At 29.0% G+C, this 23,354-nt stretch overlaps 2 protein-coding genes and 5 long non-coding RNA genes across 12 annotated transcripts in view; 4 read left to right on the forward strand and 3 right to left on the reverse strand.

The window, feature by feature from the left end:
• Positions 1 to 662: 662 nt before the first annotated feature.
• Positions 663 to 3,148, reverse strand: LOC147656847 (uncharacterized). Of its 2 annotated transcripts, none has more exons than XR_015293810.1 (2): positions 2,793 to 3,148; positions 663 to 1,139 (listed from the first exon to the last, which is right to left on the reverse strand). It is a non-coding gene; the product is annotated as an uncharacterized LOC147656847 (long non-coding RNA). The 2 variants fall into 2 exon arrangements; XR_015293809.1 differs by having other exon boundaries at positions 663 to 1,136; positions 2,793 to 3,146.
• Positions 3,149 to 3,585: 437 nt separating this feature from the next.
• On the reverse strand, positions 3,586 to 8,302 carry LOC100863438 (uncharacterized). The gene is made up of 3 exons (XM_003690493.4): positions 8,098 to 8,302; positions 7,937 to 8,036; positions 3,586 to 5,854 (listed from the first exon to the last, which is right to left on the reverse strand). Exon 3 carries the CDS (start codon positions 5,843 to 5,845, stop codon positions 3,956 to 3,958), a length of 1,890 nt encoding a protein of 629 aa, XP_003690541.2. The 5' UTR covers positions 5,846 to 5,854; positions 7,937 to 8,036; positions 8,098 to 8,302; the 3' UTR covers positions 3,586 to 3,955.
• Positions 6,527 to 7,996, forward strand: LOC147656848 (uncharacterized). The gene is made up of 4 exons (XR_015293812.1): positions 6,527 to 6,643; positions 6,930 to 6,990; positions 7,131 to 7,209; positions 7,860 to 7,996. It is a non-coding gene; the product is annotated as an uncharacterized LOC147656848 (long non-coding RNA).
• Positions 8,030 to 9,613, forward strand: LOC147656849 (uncharacterized). Of its 2 annotated transcripts, none has more exons than XR_015293808.1 (5): positions 8,030 to 8,327; positions 8,468 to 8,586; positions 8,775 to 8,825; positions 9,054 to 9,304; positions 9,519 to 9,613. It is a non-coding gene; the product is annotated as an uncharacterized LOC147656849 (long non-coding RNA). The 2 variants fall into 2 exon arrangements; XR_015293807.1 differs by having other exon boundaries at positions 8,197 to 8,317.
• A 568-nt stretch (positions 9,614 to 10,181) lies between these two features.
• LOC147656850 (uncharacterized) lies at positions 10,182 to 11,546 on the reverse strand. Its single transcript, XR_015293811.1, has 3 exons — positions 10,799 to 11,546; positions 10,670 to 10,745; positions 10,182 to 10,584 (listed from the first exon to the last, which is right to left on the reverse strand). It is a non-coding gene; the product is annotated as an uncharacterized LOC147656850 (long non-coding RNA).
• A 1,143-nt stretch (positions 11,547 to 12,689) lies between these two features.
• pip (heparan sulfate 2-O-sulfotransferase pipe) overlaps positions 12,690 to 23,354 on the forward strand; it is a 50,428-nt gene continuing 39,763 nt past the window's right edge. The window contains exons 1-3 of one of the 4 annotated variants that reach the window (XM_012494621.3): positions 13,555 to 13,605; positions 19,064 to 19,328; positions 21,798 to 21,946. In XM_012494621.3, the coding sequence (XP_012350075.1) occupies positions 19,279 to 19,328; positions 21,798 to 21,946 (199 nt within the window). In that variant the 5' untranslated portion in view covers positions 13,555 to 13,605; positions 19,064 to 19,278. Of the gene's footprint in view, positions 13,606 to 18,073; positions 18,627 to 19,063; positions 19,329 to 21,797; positions 21,947 to 23,354 lie in introns of those variants that run through there. The other 3 variants (XM_012494622.3, XM_003690490.4, XM_012494620.3) reach the window with 3 other exon arrangements.
• On the forward strand, positions 14,984 to 16,185 carry LOC147656851 (uncharacterized). The gene is made up of 2 exons (XR_015293823.1): positions 14,984 to 15,224; positions 15,747 to 16,185. It is a non-coding gene; the product is annotated as an uncharacterized LOC147656851 (long non-coding RNA).

Raw genomic sequence — 23,354 nt, forward strand, 5'->3', positions numbered from 1 at the left:
AATAGAATTGTTTATCGTTCTATGTACTATGAATAGTGGAAAAAAAGATGAAAATCAAACTCGTAAAATAGATATTTCATAAAATTTTTTGATTAAAACCATGTAATACGTAATATACTGAATAATTGAAATTTGGTATTCAATTTGATGCGAAACATTTCAAATATTTTTAATTGAATTGATACTTGACAGCATTTATGATCAATTTCTATCTTCATGAAATATATATATATATATATATTTCATTTGCATTAATCTCGAATGTTACATACTAAAAGATGGTTTATGAACATTACATACTCACGTTTGGAAGAGAAAGGCCAATGAACCCGGCTTTTGGACCTTTCTCCCGCGAAGTTATACATTTTCTCCGGCCAATGTTCGTTCGAGATTCAATGGCATCCTTTCTTTTTTTTTTTGTGCTTTAGCCACGAGTTCGGTGCCCTACTTAATTCTCAATATTTTACTTCCGCTTAATTTCTTATCCATACATATGAATATGCTCTAAATTGACGATAGCAATTATATATATTGATTACAGTGGTAATTTTTGTTTTGATTGAAAGTATTATATACAAAATTTATAATAGTTTCAAATTAATTGACTATGAAATTATGAATTAAATAATAATAATAATAAATTTATAACTAACAAAAAGATATATTGTATATTTTAAATATATTTTTTTTCAAAATCATAATATAATAAATCATTACATAAAAGAATTCTTATATTTTTTATAATTTTATTTTTATTTTTGCACTTGTAACTAAAAATAATATTTGGTTTACAATATAATTTTATTTTACATTCAAATCTGAAAGTTTTTTATTCAATATACCTATAGAAAATTTGAATCAATGTTCAAACTTACGATATACTCGATCCCATCACTAGTCGAAGATTCTCTCTGACTTCTGTATACACATGAGATGTTATAATATACTTATGTATATCAGAGAGATGTCAAACGGTAATTCTGGTAGACACACGTTCGATAACCTTGAAAGGTACCGTTGACTAAATCGGAAACGGAAAACATACGGATGTGCAATGTCAGTGCCACGAAATTGCTCGAGACCTTCGCCACGGAACGGATGCCACGAATGGTATGTAAGAACGAATCAGTTCTTTTCTGCTAATTCAAAAAAATAGCGATGATAAAAATATGAAGCAATAATATAATTTTGATTTATAGAAATCGAAATATTTTGAATTATAAAGTAAATAATAAATAATAAATGCTCCTAAATGTATAATATGTATTTATATATGATAATCATAATTAATTATCTACCATTTCTCTTTCTCTAACTCTAAAATAAAGTCTTCATACTTAGTAATGCTTTACGATTTTTCAAAGTGTTAATTATAGGATAGATGTTTTTCCTTTACAATTAAATTTGAAAGATCGAGTATTTTTGATTATAGATAGTTGGATTGATTGAGAAGATACCAATTACCAAATATAGAATAATCACATGATTATTAAATATAGAGACTTTTTACTATTAAAATTGTCTTGAATACTTGAAAATAAAAGATAATTACTAAATATGAAAAGTAAATATATTTGAATAGTGATTTTCATAGTAATCATATGTATTATTTTTGTCTTTTTTTTGTAACAATTGAAATGACAGAAGAATATAGAATTGAAATGATCTACCTGTAGTAACTTGGCTTATTATGATAATTATGACATTGTCAGAATCCATTCTTTCGCGTAGAAGCTTTATGACAACTTTTTCAAGCGAGACTTCTGCGGTATTATTGTTGATCCATCAAAAATCGTAATAATAATCCAAATAATACAATAGTACATCTTGATTTTGATTACGATTGGTTTAATGATAATTTTTCTTTTGTTCAAAAATATTTTTTTTTAATTGCAGAAAATATATGGAAATATATATTATTATTTCGAAAATTATTACTTTGAATTAATTTTTATTGTATTATCTTTTGCATAAAAATTTTGTGATCGTTTTTTCAAACGAAATTTTTCTGAATATTGTTAATTTATTAATAATTGTAATAATAATATATGATGATACTATTCCATTTTTGCAATTTCTACAATCACTACATTAATTCTGCGTACTATTTTTTCAATCCATCAAATGGCATATAAGGATTTTTCAGATTTGTCGTATATTTTTTATATTTATATTATGCAAATAATTCTTGAATGGATCCTTTCAAGTTTTGCATGCTTATATAATAAATTTTAAAAAAATTTTGTTGTATATTTTCAATTATGTATTTTTAAATTATTAGATGTAAGAAAAAAAATTATATAAATTTCATATTTAATAATAATTTTACAATATAATAATGAAAATGAATAAAAACTTTAGTAACGAAAACTTCAATCAAATCAAATATCATTGCAGAACTAAATCTAGAGATAGATTTCTTGAAACTTTGAAACCTAACCTAATCAAAAAAGAATTTTTTTATTGAGAATTCAAAACTTTGTACTTATTTTGATCCGAAAAATCATAAAAAAAAAAAATTTATGAATAAAGAAGGATATCCATTCTCAAATATTTGATTCATATATACTAAAAATTTATGCAAAAATTTTGTCTTCAGTCTTCAGTTTTTAAGATATAATATTTGTTTTTTTAAAAAATTTTTTATACAATAATAGATAATATCATGATAATTTTCTTTTCTTACAAAACAAAACAGCATTTTCTAAAGAGTTCTTAAGTTTTTTGAAATCTTACAAATCTTACTTTTTGAATTCGATTTTTAAGAACATAAAAATCAATATTAAACCTACCTTTAATCAAATTCAAATAATAAGCTATGCTGTGCTCCTGTTCCCACGGATCATTTAAAATATTGAAAACGATTGCGAGAAGTGTGTCGATTTTCCTCAAAATCCGGTCACCACTTCGTGATTCCAAGTTCTCATAGAAGTCAAGGTTAACCGGTCGTAAACCACAATATTTTATAGTGCGTTTGCATTTAATACATCTACTCATGTAGCGCACTTAAACGTATTCTTGGGAGAAAGCGAATACACCGAGTTTATGAAAATTACCATTGATGACCATCGAATGGTCGCCTTTCACGGTTGAACACGTATACCGAACTTGAAAGCCTTTGATCGTCGTTAAACGAAGATGGCGCTGCAACGAGATTGCTTCTCTTTTTTATGGTGGTTTACGCGCAATTAAGACTAAATTTATGTGATTATATCTGAAGATTTATGCATTATTATACAAGACTGCCATCGTTTCGATGTATAGCTATTATTTGTAAATCTAATCACGAATCATGTCATTAAAGTGTTATACAATAGAAATTAAATTTGTTGTTTGTGTATCAGTGGATTAGGTTATATTGTCTTGATTGGTTTCATTATGGAAATTAATATGGTATTAAATTATTATTTCTTTTTAATTATTTGTTTTTTGATTTTTTGGGTTAGATGAAATATAGAGAAACATACTTTTTATGTTTAGACAAAAGTTGTTTTGCTACCATTCAACAATTGTAAAAGAATTATTAATATTAAAGAAGATTTTGGAGATATGTAGATTAAATATAAGTAAAATTATATCGATTAATAATCTTTTAAAAATTTTTATATTTCTTTATTTCTTTTAAAAAAAAAACAGTTCTTGTATTTCGAAAAATAATTCATATCATACAGTGTTACATATCATATCATTACAGACTATTATAAAGCAATGCACGATTACAAATATTTGTAATATAGATACTAGAAACTCAGCAAAAAATACTTGAAACTATCAACTATCAGAAACATCTATTTACGTGTGTATTTGAAGCAAAACCACAAAAAGAGATCCTTTCGTATGAAAGAATACCTTAACCTCAATATTTTCATATCGAATTATAATTCTTACATAAATGATAAGAATTAAGATAAATAAATGTACAAGTCATTAATCAAATCATTAATGAGTTATTCCATTAGATATCCTCGAATAATGCACCTTGGATCTCTTTCAGCTGATTTTCATAAATATATATGGAATTTCCTCTTGCCAAACTCAATCCGTAGAGGGCTCCATTTTGCAGTTTCTGAATCGGATTCCTTGAGATGTTTAATATACTCAAACTGGCCAAATTCTTGCAAGAACCTTTTGGTATCTCAGTAATTTGATTTTCTATCAACAGAAGATGTTTCAACTGAGGCAATCCTTCGTAGCTGTCGCCATCGATCATCGTCAAAGTGTTATTGTTTAAATAAAGATCTCTAAGTGTAGGTAGATCGAAAGTTCCACTTGGAATGCTTGAGATTTTATTTCCAGTTAAAGATAATGTAAATCTGGGAACATTGACGAAGCTTCCTTTTTCCAAACTGTTTATCTCATTGAAATCGATGTGAAGGTATCCCAAATTTTGTGGTAAGTCTGCAAATATATCGGCGGTGATCTTTTGTAACTTATTCGAACTTAAATTTAAATCTTTCAAATTTTCCAGTCCCGAGAAAGTTCCTTTCTGAAGTTCTCTCAAAGAATTTTGATAAAAATTCAAAGTAGTCAATTGCTTCAGACCGTTGAATGCATCACGTTCGATCTCCACCAACCTGTTTTTAGTGATAATCAAAATCTGGAGCGAGTCTAATCCCTTAAAAACATCGTTCTGAAGTCTCTCGATCTGATTGTTAACCAAATTCAGATAAATCAGATTAGGCAGATTCACGAATGTTCTATCAGGGATGGAGGAGAATCGATTCTTTGCCAATATGAGAACTTGCAGAGTACTGGGCAAACTAGAAACGAACGAGAGGCTTTCTAATTGATTTTCGAAGAATGCCAGAGAGGTTAGGTTCGTCTTCGCCAATGCACCATCCTCAATTTTCTCCAAAAAATTATTGCTAAGGTTCAAAATTTTTAAATGCCTATTTTCGATCACCTGACTCCATATGCATCTGATTCTATTTCCTCTCAGGTTCACATAAATCAAATCTTCGGGAAGATCGTTAAGCAACTCTTTCGTGATCTCCGTGATCTCATTGTTGGACAGATCTAAGGAAATTATCGGAAGATATTGTAACTGGTACCACTTTTCGTGGAACCCTTTGATTCCTAATCCCTGCAAACTGACCGATCTTTTCTCTTTGTTCACAGGTATCTCCAAGCATCCATTCGCCACCGAATTGTTCTCGAGCGGTTCTATAGAAAGAACTATGTTATTCGGCATGCACAACTTCAGCTTCTGACCTTTCAGTATCTCGTTCTTTGTGGTCGGCATGTTACCATTCAACGCATTGCGCTCTGATGCTAATTCTATCTCGATCTCTGTACTCTCCGTCGTCTGGATCATGGTAAGCTCGTCTTTAATCTTCTCCAAATTCTTCAATTCCTCGTCGTCTTTCAGAAACGAATTCGTGAACGTACCGGTACTTATGCTCCAAAGATTATTTCCTTCGGTCAATATGGTGGTCGATTTCGTGAGACCGAACAAATGTCCTCTGCGAAGATGAAGCACAGGATTGCAAGAGATGTTTAACACTCGAAGCTTCTCCAAGCGGACGAAGAGGTATTCCAGGTTCTTCAAATTGTTCTCCGCTAAGGAGAGGTACTCAAGATTCGAGAGATTGGAAAACATGAACTCTGGAAGGGATTCGAGAGAATTGTTGGCGAGGCTCAACCATTTTAACGTGGATACGTTGTCCAAGGCGTTCTTTTCCAGGTGACGAATCCCTAAGCCAGATAAATCGAGTTCCTCGAGGGGTGTGCTGCGGAATAGGACGTTCCTTAGGGTTCCATTCTCGATATCCAGGATGTAGCTCTCACGGGTTGGCTCGAGTGGCGCGGCAACCACCAAAGGAAGGAATAGTATGGTAAATAACATCGTAAATACCTGGAGAAAAAGTAACTTTTATGGTTTCTATGGCTTTATTTTCTTATTTTGTTATTTTGGTATATAAATGTGCTTTAGAAATAGATGGTTAGGAATAAATTTTGGTAACGTATTCTATCATAATTTTTCTAAGAATGAAAACAAAATATGTACAAAATATGTAGTTTAAAAAGTTCTTCTTTTTCTAGATTAACCATTATATAACGATTTGATAATCATTGATGATCAATAAAAGGGGAGATTAGATGATGAATAATAGAAATGAGTAAATAAATGTATAAGTATTTATATTTTATAGGAAAAAAAATGTAAAACAAAATTACAGATAAAAGGTTAAATACCAATATAACAATCAATAAAAATGATGAAAAGTAAAATAGTCATAAAACCAATGGATGTTTCACGCTACAACCAGATCTTTTCACTTTTATTTTAAAAATGTGAAAATTTATTTCAGACATTTACGTTACGAATATACAAAAATCGTCGAACGGTGAATATACGCTGAACAATTTCACGAGGTTTTATTATAAAAAGGAGAAAACGAACGCTTAATACGTTCCGAAATTTGAAAAATAATAATTTTTTTTTAGACGAATTTATGGATCTATCTGGTATGACGGGATTATCGAAATTGCCATAACCCTTCATCCTTTCTTCGGAAGGAAACTTACATCACTGCGTGCATAGCATAACCGGTTCTACTACTTCTTAAAATCGAATGTTACGAAGCCCTGTTTATTTGTTTTCGATGACTGTTCTTTTTTAATGGCGCGGATAGGATTGGTGGTAAGATGGGATGCTAGACGATGTAATTGCTATTGAAAAATAAGTATCGAAGGATTTATAATTGGAATTATAAAATTTATTTACGATAAATTTATTTACGTTATTATATTTAATTATAATTCTAATTATGTTTTATTCAAATTAATATCTAATTCTGAATATTAATTTTATTTATCAAAAGATGATAGGAATTTAGAATTAAAAATTAGAATTAAATATTATTGGTAAAATTTCTTGATTGTAATTATTATATTATAAATGAATATTATAATCAATTTTTTTTCAGACAGCTACATAATTAATATTTGAATAAATATTTTGTATCGATGTTCGAAAAATATATTAAAGTTAAGTTTGAATAATATTATATAGTTTATTTGGCAAAATTTTCAATTTGACATTGTGGATAATATCAAATTTTGCTAAAAGATATTTCAAATATTACAATGATAGATATTTTTATTATTATTAAAATTCTTATTTCCAGATGAATAGAGTAAAAAGAAAATCTCTACTAGAACATCTCTACTATTCCATTGAGGAACTTTAATCGAAAGTAAAAAAACGTAACTATTACATATTCTATTATCTCCAATCTTTTATCAAACTGTTATATATAATTTATTATTCAACTGTGTCTATTTTAGATAGACTTATTATTAAAAAACGAGCAAACAATTTTACATCATGAAGAAAAGATCTAACGTTTTCTTAATTCATTCATTTGAACTATCGAGATCGTTCAAATTATAACTTTCATTAATCGTGTATTATTTCTTTATTTTAGAATATTTAAGAGAAAAGAGCTCAACGATTAAATCTCGATTACGTAAACTATTAATATCTTTAAAACTATTATATATTTATTAACTATATATCTATTTTAGAATACATTATCTATTTATCATATCTATTTATCTATTTTAGAATACATTATTTAATTGCTAAACATAACAACAATTACATTACAGAGAAAAGATCTTGTCAATACGTTTCTTTACTGAGATTAGACGACTTATGTAAATCCTTAAAATTATGAGCTATTATACATTTATTAACTATATACTATTTGTCTGTTTTAAAGTATATTTAGTTACTTAAACGTAACAAAGAATGTGACATCACAGAAAAAAAAATCTTGTCAATAAAATTTATGCAAATCTTTTACAAGATGAACTATTTTACATTTACTAATATAATCTTTTTTCTATTTTAGATTTCACTTAGCCACTGAGCATAGCAAACAACGTTACATCACGGAGGAAAGATCTCGTCAATAATACGTTCCCTTACCTTAGTCACGCGAGCAATGGGAATTCCTGAAACGGTGTACCTAGAACTGTAGACCGAAAAGGACTGTCCTGAACTGTCCACTCCCTAGGACGTGGCTCTCCTGCAACAGGATTCCTTAGAACACGAGCAATCGCGAAAACAGGTCTTGCAAGCTTTTATACCCTGTGGATTTCGCGTGTGTTCGCGAAGATTCCATAGATCCTCGTGTACGCACACGTATCCTGGATATATGTAAAGACGATTGAACGATTCGAGTGGGAGGTGACGATAAAAAGAGGAAACTGCAAACAACAAGTTCATGGAACTTCTGTTAAAACTGGCTGTGGTTAGCTATTAGAGGCGAAATCTCGTCACGTATCGACTGTCATGGAATAGGAAGAGGTACGAATGGGTAAGCTTCGCGACCATCCTTGAATCGAATCGAGTCTATTATTGATTCAATCTGTTCGAAGAACTCGATCTTTATAAGGTTTGCGATTTATTCAAAATGAGAATTTTCGACGATTTTTGCAGAATTTTGTATTTTCGCAGAGTTTTTCGTTGAATTGTTTCAATTGGATGAAGATTGATCCATTCATAAAAAATTGAGGTTAAGTTTCAATTTGTGGGTCATGACCAGAGTTGCCAGAAAAATTTTTTATGCAGAAGGAGTAAGAGAAAGAATACAGTTAATATATTAGTAATATCTCCGTAGTTTGTTTTTTTCTTCAAGTTCATTTTTTATTTTGTGTCCCTATTTGAAACAATCAGATCATATAGTTTGATATTCTAAATTCTAGAATTATTTTAAAAGATTTTTTTACTATCAAATGAATTTATTTATTATTATATGTTACAGTCAAAATTCGAAAGAATCAAGGATAATGTTTGAAATGTTTATTGATTTTAGGTAATATCCAAATTATTCTAATTTTTATAATATACTCAGTTAAATTTAATTCTTAGACTAATGGCTAACAAACAATTGTAAGTTAGATTAAATTATATATTAAGTCTATTTATCTACGTAACATGTTAAATTATGTCTATTGCTACTAAACACTTTTGTCTGGACAATTAATTAAAATTGTTTTAGATAAGAATTCATTTCTAATGTGTATATATCTTTCTTTTTTAGCATTTATTTTCATTTCGAATAAAAAGTGACAAATACTGTTTTTACGAACAAAGGATGTGTTAACTGCTAATGAAATTGTGTGGTCTTGAGTTTCGTAACGAAATGGTTCGAACGTAAAGTGAAGATCATAAATATTTCAAGTATAGTGGAATATGTTTGGAATACAAATGCGTTTAAAGTTCGCCAAGAAATAGATGTGTATGCACACGAGGATACCATATGCGGCAAGTTTCTTTTACTCCTGTATCGAGGTACGTTTGTGATCGTTACGTGGAAAGATTCGATAAACAAGTATTCTTTATGTACAAAATCGTTCGATTTGAATACGAAAATTGATAAAATCTGATCTATCATCATAACAGACTTGGCCATATTTGGATATTTTTATATTTAGAATATAGAAATATTCCAATTTTTCTAAAAAAATCGGAAATGCATAAAATACTAAATAAATTTATTTTTTAGGTAAAATTTTTTGCAAATTATTTTTATATAATACACTATTTGCCAAAAATAAAAATTATGTACTATAAATTATTAAATAAAATCAATGAAAATAATTTTCATTGACTTATACTTTAAAAAATTCATATTTTAATAAAAAGTAATTTTCGTTCATCATTGGAAGTCACGAATGGCAAATAGAATTTCGCCCTACGTTTCGTTCGTATTGTCAAGTGAATTGGCTTGGTTCGACGAGCATCCTCGAAGGTATACTCGTTCCTGCAGGAAAGATAAATCCTTGGACGGCACACGGTATTTCTACGACCAATTTGAAATGTTCGTGACCAGGCAGGAGGAGACGGTAAAGTCCCATCCGACGGGGTCGATGTACTTCCGGAACTTGAAAAAAATGTTTGCGCGTCGCGGAGGTGAGAACCACTGGATTCCAGCGGATCGCGGTTATTACGTTGTTACAAGGGTAGGCAAAAGCTTTGAGATTCGTAGTTCTCTCACGGTTATGTACAAGATGATTTTCTCAAAATCTAGTCGAAAACAAATATAATAACTCTATGTTTGTAACAAACCAAATTTTCAACTTTGCTAATGAATAATCATTGTCAATTAAATAATGATTTTGATCTGTCTATAAATATCATTATATATGTAAAAGGGTTGTAAAAATATAAAATACTATTTTTGAGTTTATTAAACAATTCTTTATACAGTTTGTGTATGTTATAAATACAGTCATCTTCATAATCATCATTGACGATCAAATGAGAGAATAGAAATTTTGATCTTTTCTTCGACGAATCACTGTATACAAAAAATTATCGTTACGTGATGGTATTGATTTCGAGATCAGTAAGGAAAAAAGTATCCTGTATACAATTGCAAATATAATCGTCTTCATTAAAAATAGCCATCATTATTCATTAATTGATGAGCATTATAGCATTGTTTTCTACAGAGAGGAATATTCTGTATATAATTCATAACATTTCAAAATATCTAATCTATATCAAAATAGTTTTTTCGAGTTTCATCGAGAGATAAAAATAGATTTAGATGCCATCAAAAATTTCCTCTAAGAAAAAAATGAAAGAAAAAAAATATAAAATATATATATATATATTATAATTATTAAATTAATCGTCATGGTTCATACTCACAGATAAGTAAAAATGAGAGAATAAATACCAAGCATTGTCTTCAGAATCCACTTCAAGAAAGAATCATCTTGTACATCTGAAAAAGTTGTACTTTAGTCGGCGTCGAGTTAATTAAGTTTGCACGTCTACCTTTCGCGATCAGACACAGTGCACGAGTATACCGCCGATAAACTTCGAATACCGAAAGGATACATGAATTATTTTGCACCAATCGTTTCCCGTTTTTCTTACGATACCCGTGAGAATCGACTTTACAATCGGCAAATGGAATCAATGAATCACACAATGAATTTGAGTCTACTAGTATGTTAATGATCAAGGTGAACGATGATTTGAAATTTTTTTAAATAGTTTGAATAATTTTTTTCGCGTTAAAATTTGCAAAAAATTGATTATCAACTATTTTTTTTTTTTAATAATGCGAAAAATTCAAAATATTGAGTACCACTCATAACCTATAAAATGAAAAAATTTTCTGTTATTTGATATTTTTTAATGTGTCTATGAAACTTGATCTGATTTGTTCATTTTGATTCGATATTCGCAAAATTTACGAATTTACGATGAATCGTTTCACAAATTCTGTTAATTAATTAATTAATTAATTACTTTTCAATCAAATCTAATCGATATAATCGCTGTGATCAGAAAGATTAACGAGAAATGCGATTTGCATTGGAAATATTAATTATCCGTGACTAAAAATTTCTGCACGATTTATAAAAAAGATAAAATGTATGCGCTATACAGCGAATTCAACAATTCGACAGACGTGTTATTAAGAGCTTTAACGTAGCATGCAATCACCGTCATTCAAATTAATTTTAATCACGTCTAATCATGACAGGCATGGATGCACGAAAATTACTTGTTCACTGTTCGTTCTGCTTCGTGTTAGCTCTTATAGGTGGCGATGATGTACATGAATGTGAAAAGTATACAAAAAATCACGATTATATTTACAAGAGAAAGAAAGGGAAATAGGAAAAGAATGTTCGAAAAAAATGAAAGAATATTTTTGCAATTATCAATATTTGATTGCAAGACAGAGAGATTCTCTATGACATGGCTAACAGTGAAAAAAATCTATCGTGTTAAATATAGTTGAATCTCGATATATCTTCCATCTAATAGTATCACAAAGAAGTCTGATATAATCGATTCTCAAGGGATGAGCTGAAATCTTTATCTTATTGATGTTTTAGTATAAAAATAGTAGAAGTGTATAATTTAGTTATTCTTACATTATCTTCGAATAAAAAAGAAATGGAACGTAATAAATTTTAATATAAAATATAAAATAATTATTATAAAAATACGAGAATTTAATTAAAAGTTTCAGTTTTTTTTAATAAATAAAAAATGATAAAAAACAGGATCTTCGAATATTAAATTAGTTTTAATAGAATAACATATTCAATTTTGAAATAAAGTTATTCTCGTTTGAACGAAAACAAAACTCTTTGAAATTTCCATGAACTATTTCGCGATCTAACTATCAAGTTTTTAGGAAGGATTTAATAGGAATGCATCGCCATCCTGCATTCCTTATAAATTAAATTTTATTTTTTATAATAAATGAAAAATTATTCCTTGTTTATCTAATAATAAAAAAAGAAAAAAGTAAATGATTCAGGAAAAATTATTGAAATTTTAGTCTTTCGAAGACCATTAAAAAAGGATCTTTTTTTGATTAAATTAGATTTTTGGTTACTTAAAAAAAATCTCTGATCTTAAAATCTTATTTTTCCTCGATAATCAAAAACTAGAGACTTATACATTTCTTCAGTTATCAAAGAAAAACAAAAAAAAAAAAAAAAAAAAAAAGAACGATGGGAAATCCCTCTGTCGGATTTCTATGATCGAAGGCAAGTTCGGGGTCGAACACCTTTTTGCAACGGCGATCTTCCAGGAAAGTGGCGCCTTTCTCGTGGCGAAAGAGGTCGTTGGAGAGGGCCAGAGCGGTGGCGGCGGCACCGAGCGAATGTGGAGTAGAATCGCATTACGAGCGGGCTGAGTAACGGAGCGGGCGCGGAGCAGAGCGTATCGCGTGTCGTCTCCTCGTTGACGAGAGCGGTGTTCTCGCGCGGAATATTCTTGCCGCTCGTCAGTCGCGTGCTGACCAGCCAACCGGTCGTTCCTATATACCACTCCAATCCTCTTCTTCCTATTCTCCGTCACAGAGTCAGCTGTTGTGCCTCGCGTTGTACCCATTCTTTCAAATTCATCACAGAAACTCATCGTAAAAAATTGTACAACCATTACGGATCTCGTGTACGTGATCGATTCTTTGAATTTCTATAAATCGAATTTATTATTTATCCTTTGGAAATTATTATTACTTTTTGAAATATATTATATAGAAGTTTTATTGTATTATTGGAATATAACTCTATCGATATTTAAAAATTAAAAAGAATCGAAACTAATTAAGATCAATAATTAATCAGATACTACCAATTGTATATGTATACATTTAATCGACAAATAGAATTACGTTACAAATTTGTTAATAAAGAATATCAATAATATATATATATATAGAACTATTATATAAAGTGAAATAAATCGAAATCCAAGTTGATCGAGTATGAATGATTAACGAAATAACGCGTGTGCGAGATCGATAGAATCGCAGGGTGGCTGTTGCAAGTTTCAGTGATCGATTGGCAGCGATAAAACCGCGTGGATCCGGTTAACTGGTGGAAAGGAGAAGAACGTTTGCCTCGCCCGCTTACATGAGTCCGATCGACGCTCGTTCCAGCTTGATGAGTCGCGTTCGGCCGTCTCGGATCTGAGGATCCGATCGAAGGGCCGCGCCATTGTTAACTGATCGATCTTTGAGCACAAGGGTGAAGAAAAGGAAGAGGCGCGCGCATGCACACGATGCTGAACGATAACGCGTGGAAGCACAGGCGGGTGCCTGTTCCGAAGAGGTGAGTTTTGTTTTCGATCGATTTCGTTTTAATCGATATTATTTCGTTGTTTTGTTTCGTTCTGAGGATTGTTTATTTGAATTTGTGATTTTACTTATCGATGAGATCGGTTAGAAGGAAATGGATATTGTCAATTTTCGTTTGTACGTTTGATTGATTATTAATTCTATGATTCGGATATAACCTCTCGGATATAACAAAAAATATTCGAACATTCTTTAAAATATAATTTGGCTTTTAAACTTTCCATATATAAAACAAATTGAAAAATATTTTAAGTTTAATATTTAAACTTTTCGCGAATTTCAATTTTAATAATTTTTCGATAAATTTAATTTTGAATATTCAATGCAACGAAATTTTAAAAAAGAAAACAGCTCTAAAATTATGATAATTAGTTAGTTGAGCAATCAAAAAATAATCCATTGAATATTTATCTTAATCTTCTGATATACGTATAAACGCATTTCAATTGCGCTCTATCAGAATCGAAACGTTCGATGAATCGCGTCATCGAGGTATAAAGCGTGAGAGTAGAGATCTCTCGTGCTTGAAATCGATTTATCAACTGGGTATTCGACGCGTTAAAATACTTAACTCTGGAATACCGACACGTTCGAATGCGGACTCCTGTTAATAGATACGTGTGTCCCTTTTGCTATTACTCGTGGTCGAATAAGTTGAATTTACAGTAGAGGATTGGCTTTTTCTTCTTTTGACTCGGTGGTTGTAAATTATTAACAACTCGAATAAACCTCTATCGTGAACTCTATCTGGAAAATACTCGTAGCTAAGGGACGAAGATGATTTAATAAAAACAAAAATGTCGATAGTATTGATTTGTTATAGAGAGAAATTGATTGAAATTTTGATGAAGTGTTAAGAAGAGAGAATTTTGATTTCAAGATTGTGATTGCAAATTTGTTTGGATGTATCATATTAATGTTTGATTATTGCAACAGAAATTTTTTAAGGTTAGATTTCATGTATATAACTATATAATAGAGAAAATTGTTTTCTATTGATATTGTGACAAGTTATTAGAATAATAAATGTTTAAAATTTGTGATAAGAATACGTAGAATTTTTTAATATTTTTAACATAAAATTGATTTAATAATTCAACGATTATTACAATTTGTTATAATATACGTATATGTATAATAGAATATTTTTGATAAACAGGAATTATAAATATATTTACAAAATTTATATTTCTTTTAATATTAATTAAAATTTAATTTTTTATTATTATAATTATTATAATTAGTCTTTTTTGAATTTCAGAAGACTAAAATATTAGATTTTAAAGAATTAAAATTAAAAAAAAAAATTAACAATTAAACTAATTTTAAACTTATTCTTTCTAGTAAAATAATTTATCTTTATATTCAATTAATACGTCTTTTAAAACTTGATGCGAATTATTAAAGGATATAACAGAAAGCCATTTAGAACGAGCCTTGTTCTCACGATGTCTACGATTTAACACGAAATCTTCGTCCCATTACCCAATGGATTCGTGCAGAATAATTATTCAAATATCGTTTAAAAAGTTTTCATCGAAGAGGAGAGATGGATCGAAATATTCCTAAGTGACATTTAGATGCATCACTTTGGTAGGCATCGTGTAATGGATTGGAGATTATCTTACAAGAGCTTGTGTAATTACACAGAACAAATCGTGATCCATCACGTTGATTGGACATTGAAATAATGAGAATTATGGAAGAATCATGAATAATCGATTGACTATTTTGTCTTTTGGAAATTTGGATATTATTTTCTTTCGTTTAAAATCTCCATAAAAATTTAAAAGAAATTTTATTGAGAAACAAAATTGAAAAAAATATGAAATAACGTTAAAATGATGCTAGAAAATTGAAATGTCGTCAAAAACAAATATTATTTAGCCATTTTAATAAATTACTTTTTTAATAAATTAATAATTTAATGATTATTAAAAGATGACATGCGTAATCTTTTCTTTCGTTATTTAGAATTACAAAATTTTGGCATCATTTTAATATTATTATTAAAATGAAATTAGAAGAAGATAATATTGAATATTCTATTTTCTATTTTAATTTTTCATTCTATTTTTAATGGTAATATTATAATTTCTTTATTATTATTTACAGTGATATGAAGAAACCAAAATAAAATTGCAAAAGCATAAAAATATGAAAAAACATCATCTTTCGAAAATTTATAAATTATTAATTCTAAACGAATCTATAAAAAGGATGACATCATAAAACTGAAATAGAAATCTCGACATTCTTTTTTAACTAAATTTTTTCATCGAATTTGACATTAATTTATGTAAGTCGTTTCACAGTACTGCATCACAGTAACATAATTATTCTTTTTGCCATTTTTTTATTATCATTAAAATGTGAATATATTTAAAAAATTCAATTTTCATTTTTCATTATTTTTATTTTTTTAAATATCTTTAAATCTTCAATATTTTCAATTATGTTATAAATTAAAATATTTCTCATCGAAAAATAATAAATATATACCGTCTGAAAAATTTAGAACAATGGAATTTCATTAAAGTCATTTCACTTGTCATTGGGGTTATCAATTTAAACGTTTAATTTCTCTGACTGGATTTCTCACGAAAAAAATCTACTTTTTTCCCATAATTGTCTTTGAAATATTCAATTCTCTCAACTTTCAATTAAATAGATTAAATTAATTACTTTTAAAATAGAACTATTAAGCTTTAATTTTTAGTATTTAGTAAGCAACTAAATTTTTTATTGATTCAAGAAATAAATAAAATCAATTAGAGCAAAACGTTTTAAACAACTATAAGATTATCTACATTCCTGCGACAAATTGGATTAATTGTACTTTTTCGTTTTACGAGATACTTTCCTGTAAATAAAAAAAATTTATATCTCTTGTTCAATTGAAGATCACCAATCTTTCAATATTTTAAGCAATAAAAAATATTAATTAATTTTTATTATTAATTTTTCTCTGTTAAAAAACATAATCATAATTAATAAATAAAACAATCAAGGAAAAAGAAATTGTTTCGTAATAAAAAAAAGAGATAAAATTGATAAAACAAGAAAGAAAGAAATTTTTAAATGCACATAAAATATCATAGTACTAGAATTAAATTACAAATAAAACGAAAGACCCGATTCGTAATGAAAGTAACGGAATTCGTTTTCGTAAGTTGTTCCGATTCTCAATGGTCAATGACCAGATCTAAAGAGAATACGGCTGTTTTTTTTTTTATTAATTTAACTATTTACGGGAATCGAAAGTCGTGCATGGCGTATCAGTATCATGCAGGATGATGGTTTTCAAGGCAATATTATATACTATTATTACCGGGAACTCTCACTGAGTTGGTGAACGTGACGCCACTACATCTAAACTTTCAATCACGACCGATTCGTTTCACCGACATTGACCGTTTGCGTGTTTTTCACCGGATACGATTTTCCAACCTGTCACGATAACTTGTTGGCTAATTGCTTTTATGCTAAGATCATTTCTGGATATTAATAATTTAAAAAGGATATAAAAAATTTGTTTGCATTGTTTATTCTTTTTAGATTTAGATTAGATACGAGTGAAAATATGAAGATATTGTAGTATATACAAAAATGTTGTATTATATTAATATTTTTTTAATATTGTAAGGACTAGAAAAAATAAGAAAGAAAAGGAACATATTATCAAATATATTTGAAATAAAAAATGAAAAATTTTGTGTAAAATTTTACAATTTAATACCTTCAATATCATCATGACAGTAAAAAATTCGATAATTAATATTTCGCTGAATCAGTCTAACAGATCGAGAACGTCTGTTATAAATCGATGACGAGATTGCATCACGAACGAAATAGGAATCCGGAAAACTAAAACCACAAGATTGATCGGAGCATGATTTTTATCATTTGATCCGTGTGAATCTCGATGTAACTGAGTATAACCTTCCTTTAAAATGATTTGCTTTATGTTTTTATTTTCTTTAGAAAAAAGTATTATTTTTAATAAAAAAACATTATTATTAAAGTTTCATATTCTTAATATCTTTATCATTAGATTGCCAACAAAATATACGATCATAAATTAGAATTATTAATTTGGAATAAATTGAAACAAAATGAATATTTAGTAGTTTTTTAAATGTATTTATATCATAATTATTGTTAATTATAATAGTTTTAATATAATTTAAATTCAAACATAATTTAAAATATATTACAATAAATTTATTTATTATAAATTAATGTTAATGTTAACTATGTATTAATATTATATACGTAGTATGTACATACTATGTTACGATATATATTTGCGACGCACACAAAATAAAAAAGAATAAGACACGAGATAACGAATAAAAATTACTCAGTGCACAAGTGACATCTGTCATCGTTTAATCGAAAATATATATATATATATATATATATATATATATATAATAATCGCAGTTAAGATGTGTTAATAAAAATAAGAATTATTGAATGCAAAAAAATCACAATAAATTTTGTTTCGTTAAATCATAGAACAACAATGTTTTCAAATGAGAATATGTAGCTATTACTTTTTACGATATTGCGCGAAATTCATATAATGTTCATATTAAAGTAACTCGCGTGTCGACAAGCTAGTCTTGCGCTTTCGCGGTGTTCTAACAATCTCGCTGCCATTAAAAACGTGCGAGCCAAGCATTCGTTCGTTAAAAAAAAATAGTGAAGCCTCTGTGGTGTTTGCACCTGCGTTAGACACGGACAATTTTCCTAAGCAAGGAAAACGAATTCGCTTGTTATCTACGATCTTCTTACGGTAGTGGAAATGAAAGAAAAAACGAGGATGTGAGCGAATCCTGCAAATATATTTCACTGTGCTCGGAAATAATTTGTAAACAGTTTGTGGAAATAAACTGGGAAATATATTAAATCGTAAAAACTTGAGAATAAAATTTTTATTAATTAAGAAAATAAAATGAAGAATAGATTGAAATTTGAATTTATCTATTGGTAATGAATTTTTGATTTTTTTTTAGGTTAGAATAGGTTTAGATTGCATCGATTTAATTTTTCGAATTTTGAAAACACGAGATGATTTCATGATCGATAATTATTCTTCAAACTCATATTGAAAAAAATTAAGAATCAATCCAAATGATAAGTTAAATATTTTTTAATCAATATTTATCTAATTAGCTTTATTAATTAATCCTTTTATTACGGCATTGTTCGTATCAAAAGCATTTCATTGTATAATGCTGCATATACAAGAAATATAGATAATTTATACACAAATTATCAATTAATCAAATATGAAATTTCTTCTCTAAAAATGGCTGACACTAAAGATTTGTATGCATTTCCATCACCATCACACAGAGTAATGTATGCTAGATGTTCTTAACCGGCGAACTACCATAACTTTTCCTCTGTTATACGTTCCATAGGCATGAAGAAGCGCATCCTATCTACTGTATAGAAACTATTCGGATGTCTAAGCGATCTAGACAATCATGCCAGGAGAAATGAATGCATGTCCAGATAAAAGAAAACAAGAAACGAACGGTATCGGTCGCGACACGCGGTGTCAACGACACACGAACATGAGGGAACCGTAAGCTCTTAGGACCATGGAATAACTTGGAATGCGGGAAGGGCCATCATGCATAATGAGGATATCTGGAAATTCAACTTCTTAACTATTCTCATGAGGTCTGTCCACAGTCAATTTTCGAGTTCAAGTTAAATTGTGTTACTAAATGAAAGTTATTGAAAGTTTTACGAGGTACAATAAAATCTCGTTAATCTAAACATGTAGGGAAACATAACCTAATTCAAATTAAAGATATTTAAAATTAAAATCAAAATTTTTAAACCTCAAAACTTTTTTTAATAAATTTCATACTTTCGAAACATTTGTTATTTTTGCGATTTAAAACTTCGAGAGAATCGCATAGTAGTTATAGGTTAGGAACATTCGAAAGATTTTTTAGAGATTAAAGATTTTAATATAAAATATTAAAAAAAAAAACAAGAGAAAATAAATATTCTAAATTTCAAGAATTTCAAGTTTCAAAACTGAGTCGGAAAATACTTTCGAACAAATAAAGTGACGTTATGCAAGTTTCCAGTTCATTTAACAGAAAAAGATGCCTTCTTCTTGTTTCATCTTGACCATACAAGAAATCGCTTACCTACTGGAATTTCCGGCGGCCAATGATTTTTCTAGTTCACGAACCATTATGAAGTTACGTGACATATGCTGTCACGCATGTATGTCAATGTCCGATCGGCTTAAAAGGAACGTCATCTCGATGACGTTTCATCGATACGATGTAGACAGGATACTGCTTCTAAAAGGGCATCCTCAATGAGATGCAGAACGTTTATCGATCGCAGAAATTCAAACAGCCGACATTTAACGAGATTACTTCCTGCGCAGGAGGAAAAAGAACTCCTGACACGATGAATGGATTATTTTTCTATCAAGCCATCATGATTCGCTATAACTGTTAATAATTATAACGGATAAATGAAATTTATAGATTAGATCAATATCGATATAATAATCTTTATATTTTAGCAGTTGATCTATTTGAAATTTAATAAAGTTATTGAATTTATTTAATTAGAAGATAGAATAAATTTCGTTTTTGGTTTATATATATGTAATTACATTAGCTTACACGGAAATTCATTCAACTTGATTTTAATAAAAAGTTGTAGATAGAGCATAATGGGTTATACATATTTATCAAGGATTAAAATTTTAATTAATTTTAAAATTTTTTGAATTTTTTAAACTGTAACTTGTAGCCAGCCAATTATTCTTTGACTTGTAAAAAATATTATTTATGCAAATTATTCTTTACCTAGGTTTTTTTATTACAGAGAGAATTTTGTATTACAAAAATAGTTTATTTATTATGCACAAGAAATATAAATCGGATTTATGTGGAAAGTTTTTTCAAATGAAATCGATATTCATGATATTAAATAGCAATAAAATGCACGATGGCTTCACAGCAACGTCACTGAATTTTCTCTATGCGATGAAAGTCAAACATCAAAGGAACGATTCTTGAATTTTCCGTGCACGTACTTGTCGACAACGTAGAGAAAAGACACTTTAATTCATCGTCATTCTTCGGAGAAATTTCTCTGGATTCCTTATTTTACAATTATATTTGTTCCACAAAGTTACGAAGCAAATACCGTGCATGGAAGAAAATGCAGCAACCTACGATAACATCAGAAGTGCAATTTTGTGTCTCTTCAGTGGAGGTCGTCCTTTCACGGTCGACGAGGGATCGCTTGAAACCAGGTCGCACGTGAAACATCTCCGCGAACAGAATGATCAATTACGGGATAGATGACTTCGCTATGCCCTGTTTCCTCTGGCGACGACAACCCACATGTTAGACAATCTGTAACACGTCACTTTGGGGAAACAAGCATTCTCATCCGTTTTCAAATATTTGGCCGCTCTGCCTTTATTTGCTCGGCGGAAAGTCTTTTCTCGCGAAGTAATGTAATTTTATGTTTGACCGTTTTGAAAGTGCCAATGTAGATAGCAATTGCTTTTTGTTTACATTGTAACAGTGTAACAGTTGTAGGTAAAAGAAAGATACTTGGAATTGATATTAGCATTTTAAATGGAAAGAGTAATTGAAAATGTTAATACAAAAAGATCTAATTGCATTTTATTTTTATGGAAATATTTTCTTGTATCTTTTTGCGTTTCTTCAAATATTTTGCTATTTTCCTTTTATTTGCTTAGTGAAAAGTTTTTTCTTACAATAGTAATTTTATGTTTGACTATCTTGAAAGAAACAATGCAGATAGCATTTGTTGAATGTTCACATTGTAACAATTGGTAATTGAAAAGATTAAGAAAAGATAAAAATATAAAGTTTTTATGAAACTATAAAAATATTACATTGTGAAAATATTTTTTCATATTTTTTTTTGTATCCCTCAAATATTTTGTTCTATTTTATTTATTTAATAGTTTTTTCTTTTGATAATAATTTTATGTTTTTTTTTATTGGTTATCTTAAAAATGGTTGTAGAAAATTACTTCTAAGAGTCAAAAATTGATAATTTTTGTATAGAATTAATATAATCTTTTTTTTTTTTCTTTTCATTGAAACAACTGTTTCATCCAATATTTATTTTCAGGACGATCGAGCTAATCGCACTGATCGCCATTTCCAGCACTCTGTTCCTCTTTTTGCACACCAGAGAGCTACACTCGCGTCTACGAAAAATGGAAGTTCGCCTTCAACCTGGTGAAGACGAAATGTTGTCAGCGAATCAACTCTCATCTGGTGAGTTCCATTTTTTTTCTATTTTGTTGAACTTTCTCTTACAATGTAATCTTCCTACGTATCCCTTTTAAGACTTGACATGCGACTTGAAAACGTTACTTTTGTTCAATCAATCAAACACATCCTGTGATACTTTATCAGTAGAACTATGGCATTCCAGATTCGAAAGTTGATTTAAGCGAAACCTCGTGATTATTTATATGTCGTAGAATCTTGACTTTCTCATGAAAAAAGTGATTAATTGACTTTGATTGATTGATTAGATTGAGATGTGTACTGTATTCGTAATAATTTTAATCATAAATTATTTCAGTGAAAATTAAATATTATGTTAAGATTATAAGTTGTAAATTTTAGAGTGGAGTTTATTATCTGTTTATTTTTATATATGTTTGTTTATTTTCTATTACAAAAATTAATTTATTCAACGTAATCACTTTGATGCATCGAGGTTAAAAAAGAAAGTTTTGATTTATAAAAAAAAATTTAATATTAATTTGTTAATAAAAAATATATTCACGAATTTTTAAGAATCAAAATAAAAATTATTTATTATTTCCAACTTCATTAAATATTAAATACAGAATATCAAGAAATCAAAAGAATTATCAGACTTCATGTAATTAAAACAAACGTTAAAAAAGAGATAATTTTAATTGTCTGAGAAAAATGTTTTAAAAGATAAAAAATAACTCACAATGTTGCGCGTTCTCAACAAGTACTTAATTACAACTTCTAGAAGATCTAAAATTGTCAAGGTACAATATTCTCGCTCATTTTTCATGCTTCAACTAATTTTATTAAGTAACTAAATACTAAAGATTTCAAATTTTATACATATTATATTTTCCTTAAAAAAATTGATAAGCTTTTTCTTTTAAACAAATTTGAATTGAAAAAGGTTGAAAATTGAATATTATAAGTTGAGAAATTTTATCATATAACATTCTTTGATTGCGAATATCCTTGAAGGGAGGACTTCCCGGTTGAAGAAGGTCAAGGTGTGAGAGCGAGCTCACAAAGAGTCAAAGCACACGGTCGACGTCGGAAGAGTCGTTTGTTTCACATGTGCGTATATCGTTAGATCATTATCGTTTCAGCTCTCTTACCATTTTGCATTGCATTGCGAGATACATAACGGTATCGGGGCCCTCGTTTGCCCGTAACACGCTAATTAGCCGTATGGATCCTCCTCTTCTCGTCGAGTCGTTCTGATTCCCTCCTTAATGCGGCTACCGTTCCCAATTTGTTGCCTCCATCCTGCGATCAAGATCGATTAATCGTTTGTCTCCTTCCTGGTACTAGGAACAATTGTTCAGACATATAATCTTTGATAAGGTTAGTTAGGCTTCATAGAATGTTTTCCTTAATTCGTTATATTGAATATTCGCTGATGAAGTAGCAAAGC

This window comes from Apis florea, unplaced genomic scaffold (genome assembly GCF_048593485.1).
Source record: "Apis florea isolate Af1SG1 unplaced genomic scaffold, ASM4859348v1 contig_3496_pilon, whole genome shotgun sequence".
Classification (NCBI taxonomy): Eukaryota; Metazoa; Arthropoda; class Insecta; order Hymenoptera; family Apidae; genus Apis; species Apis florea.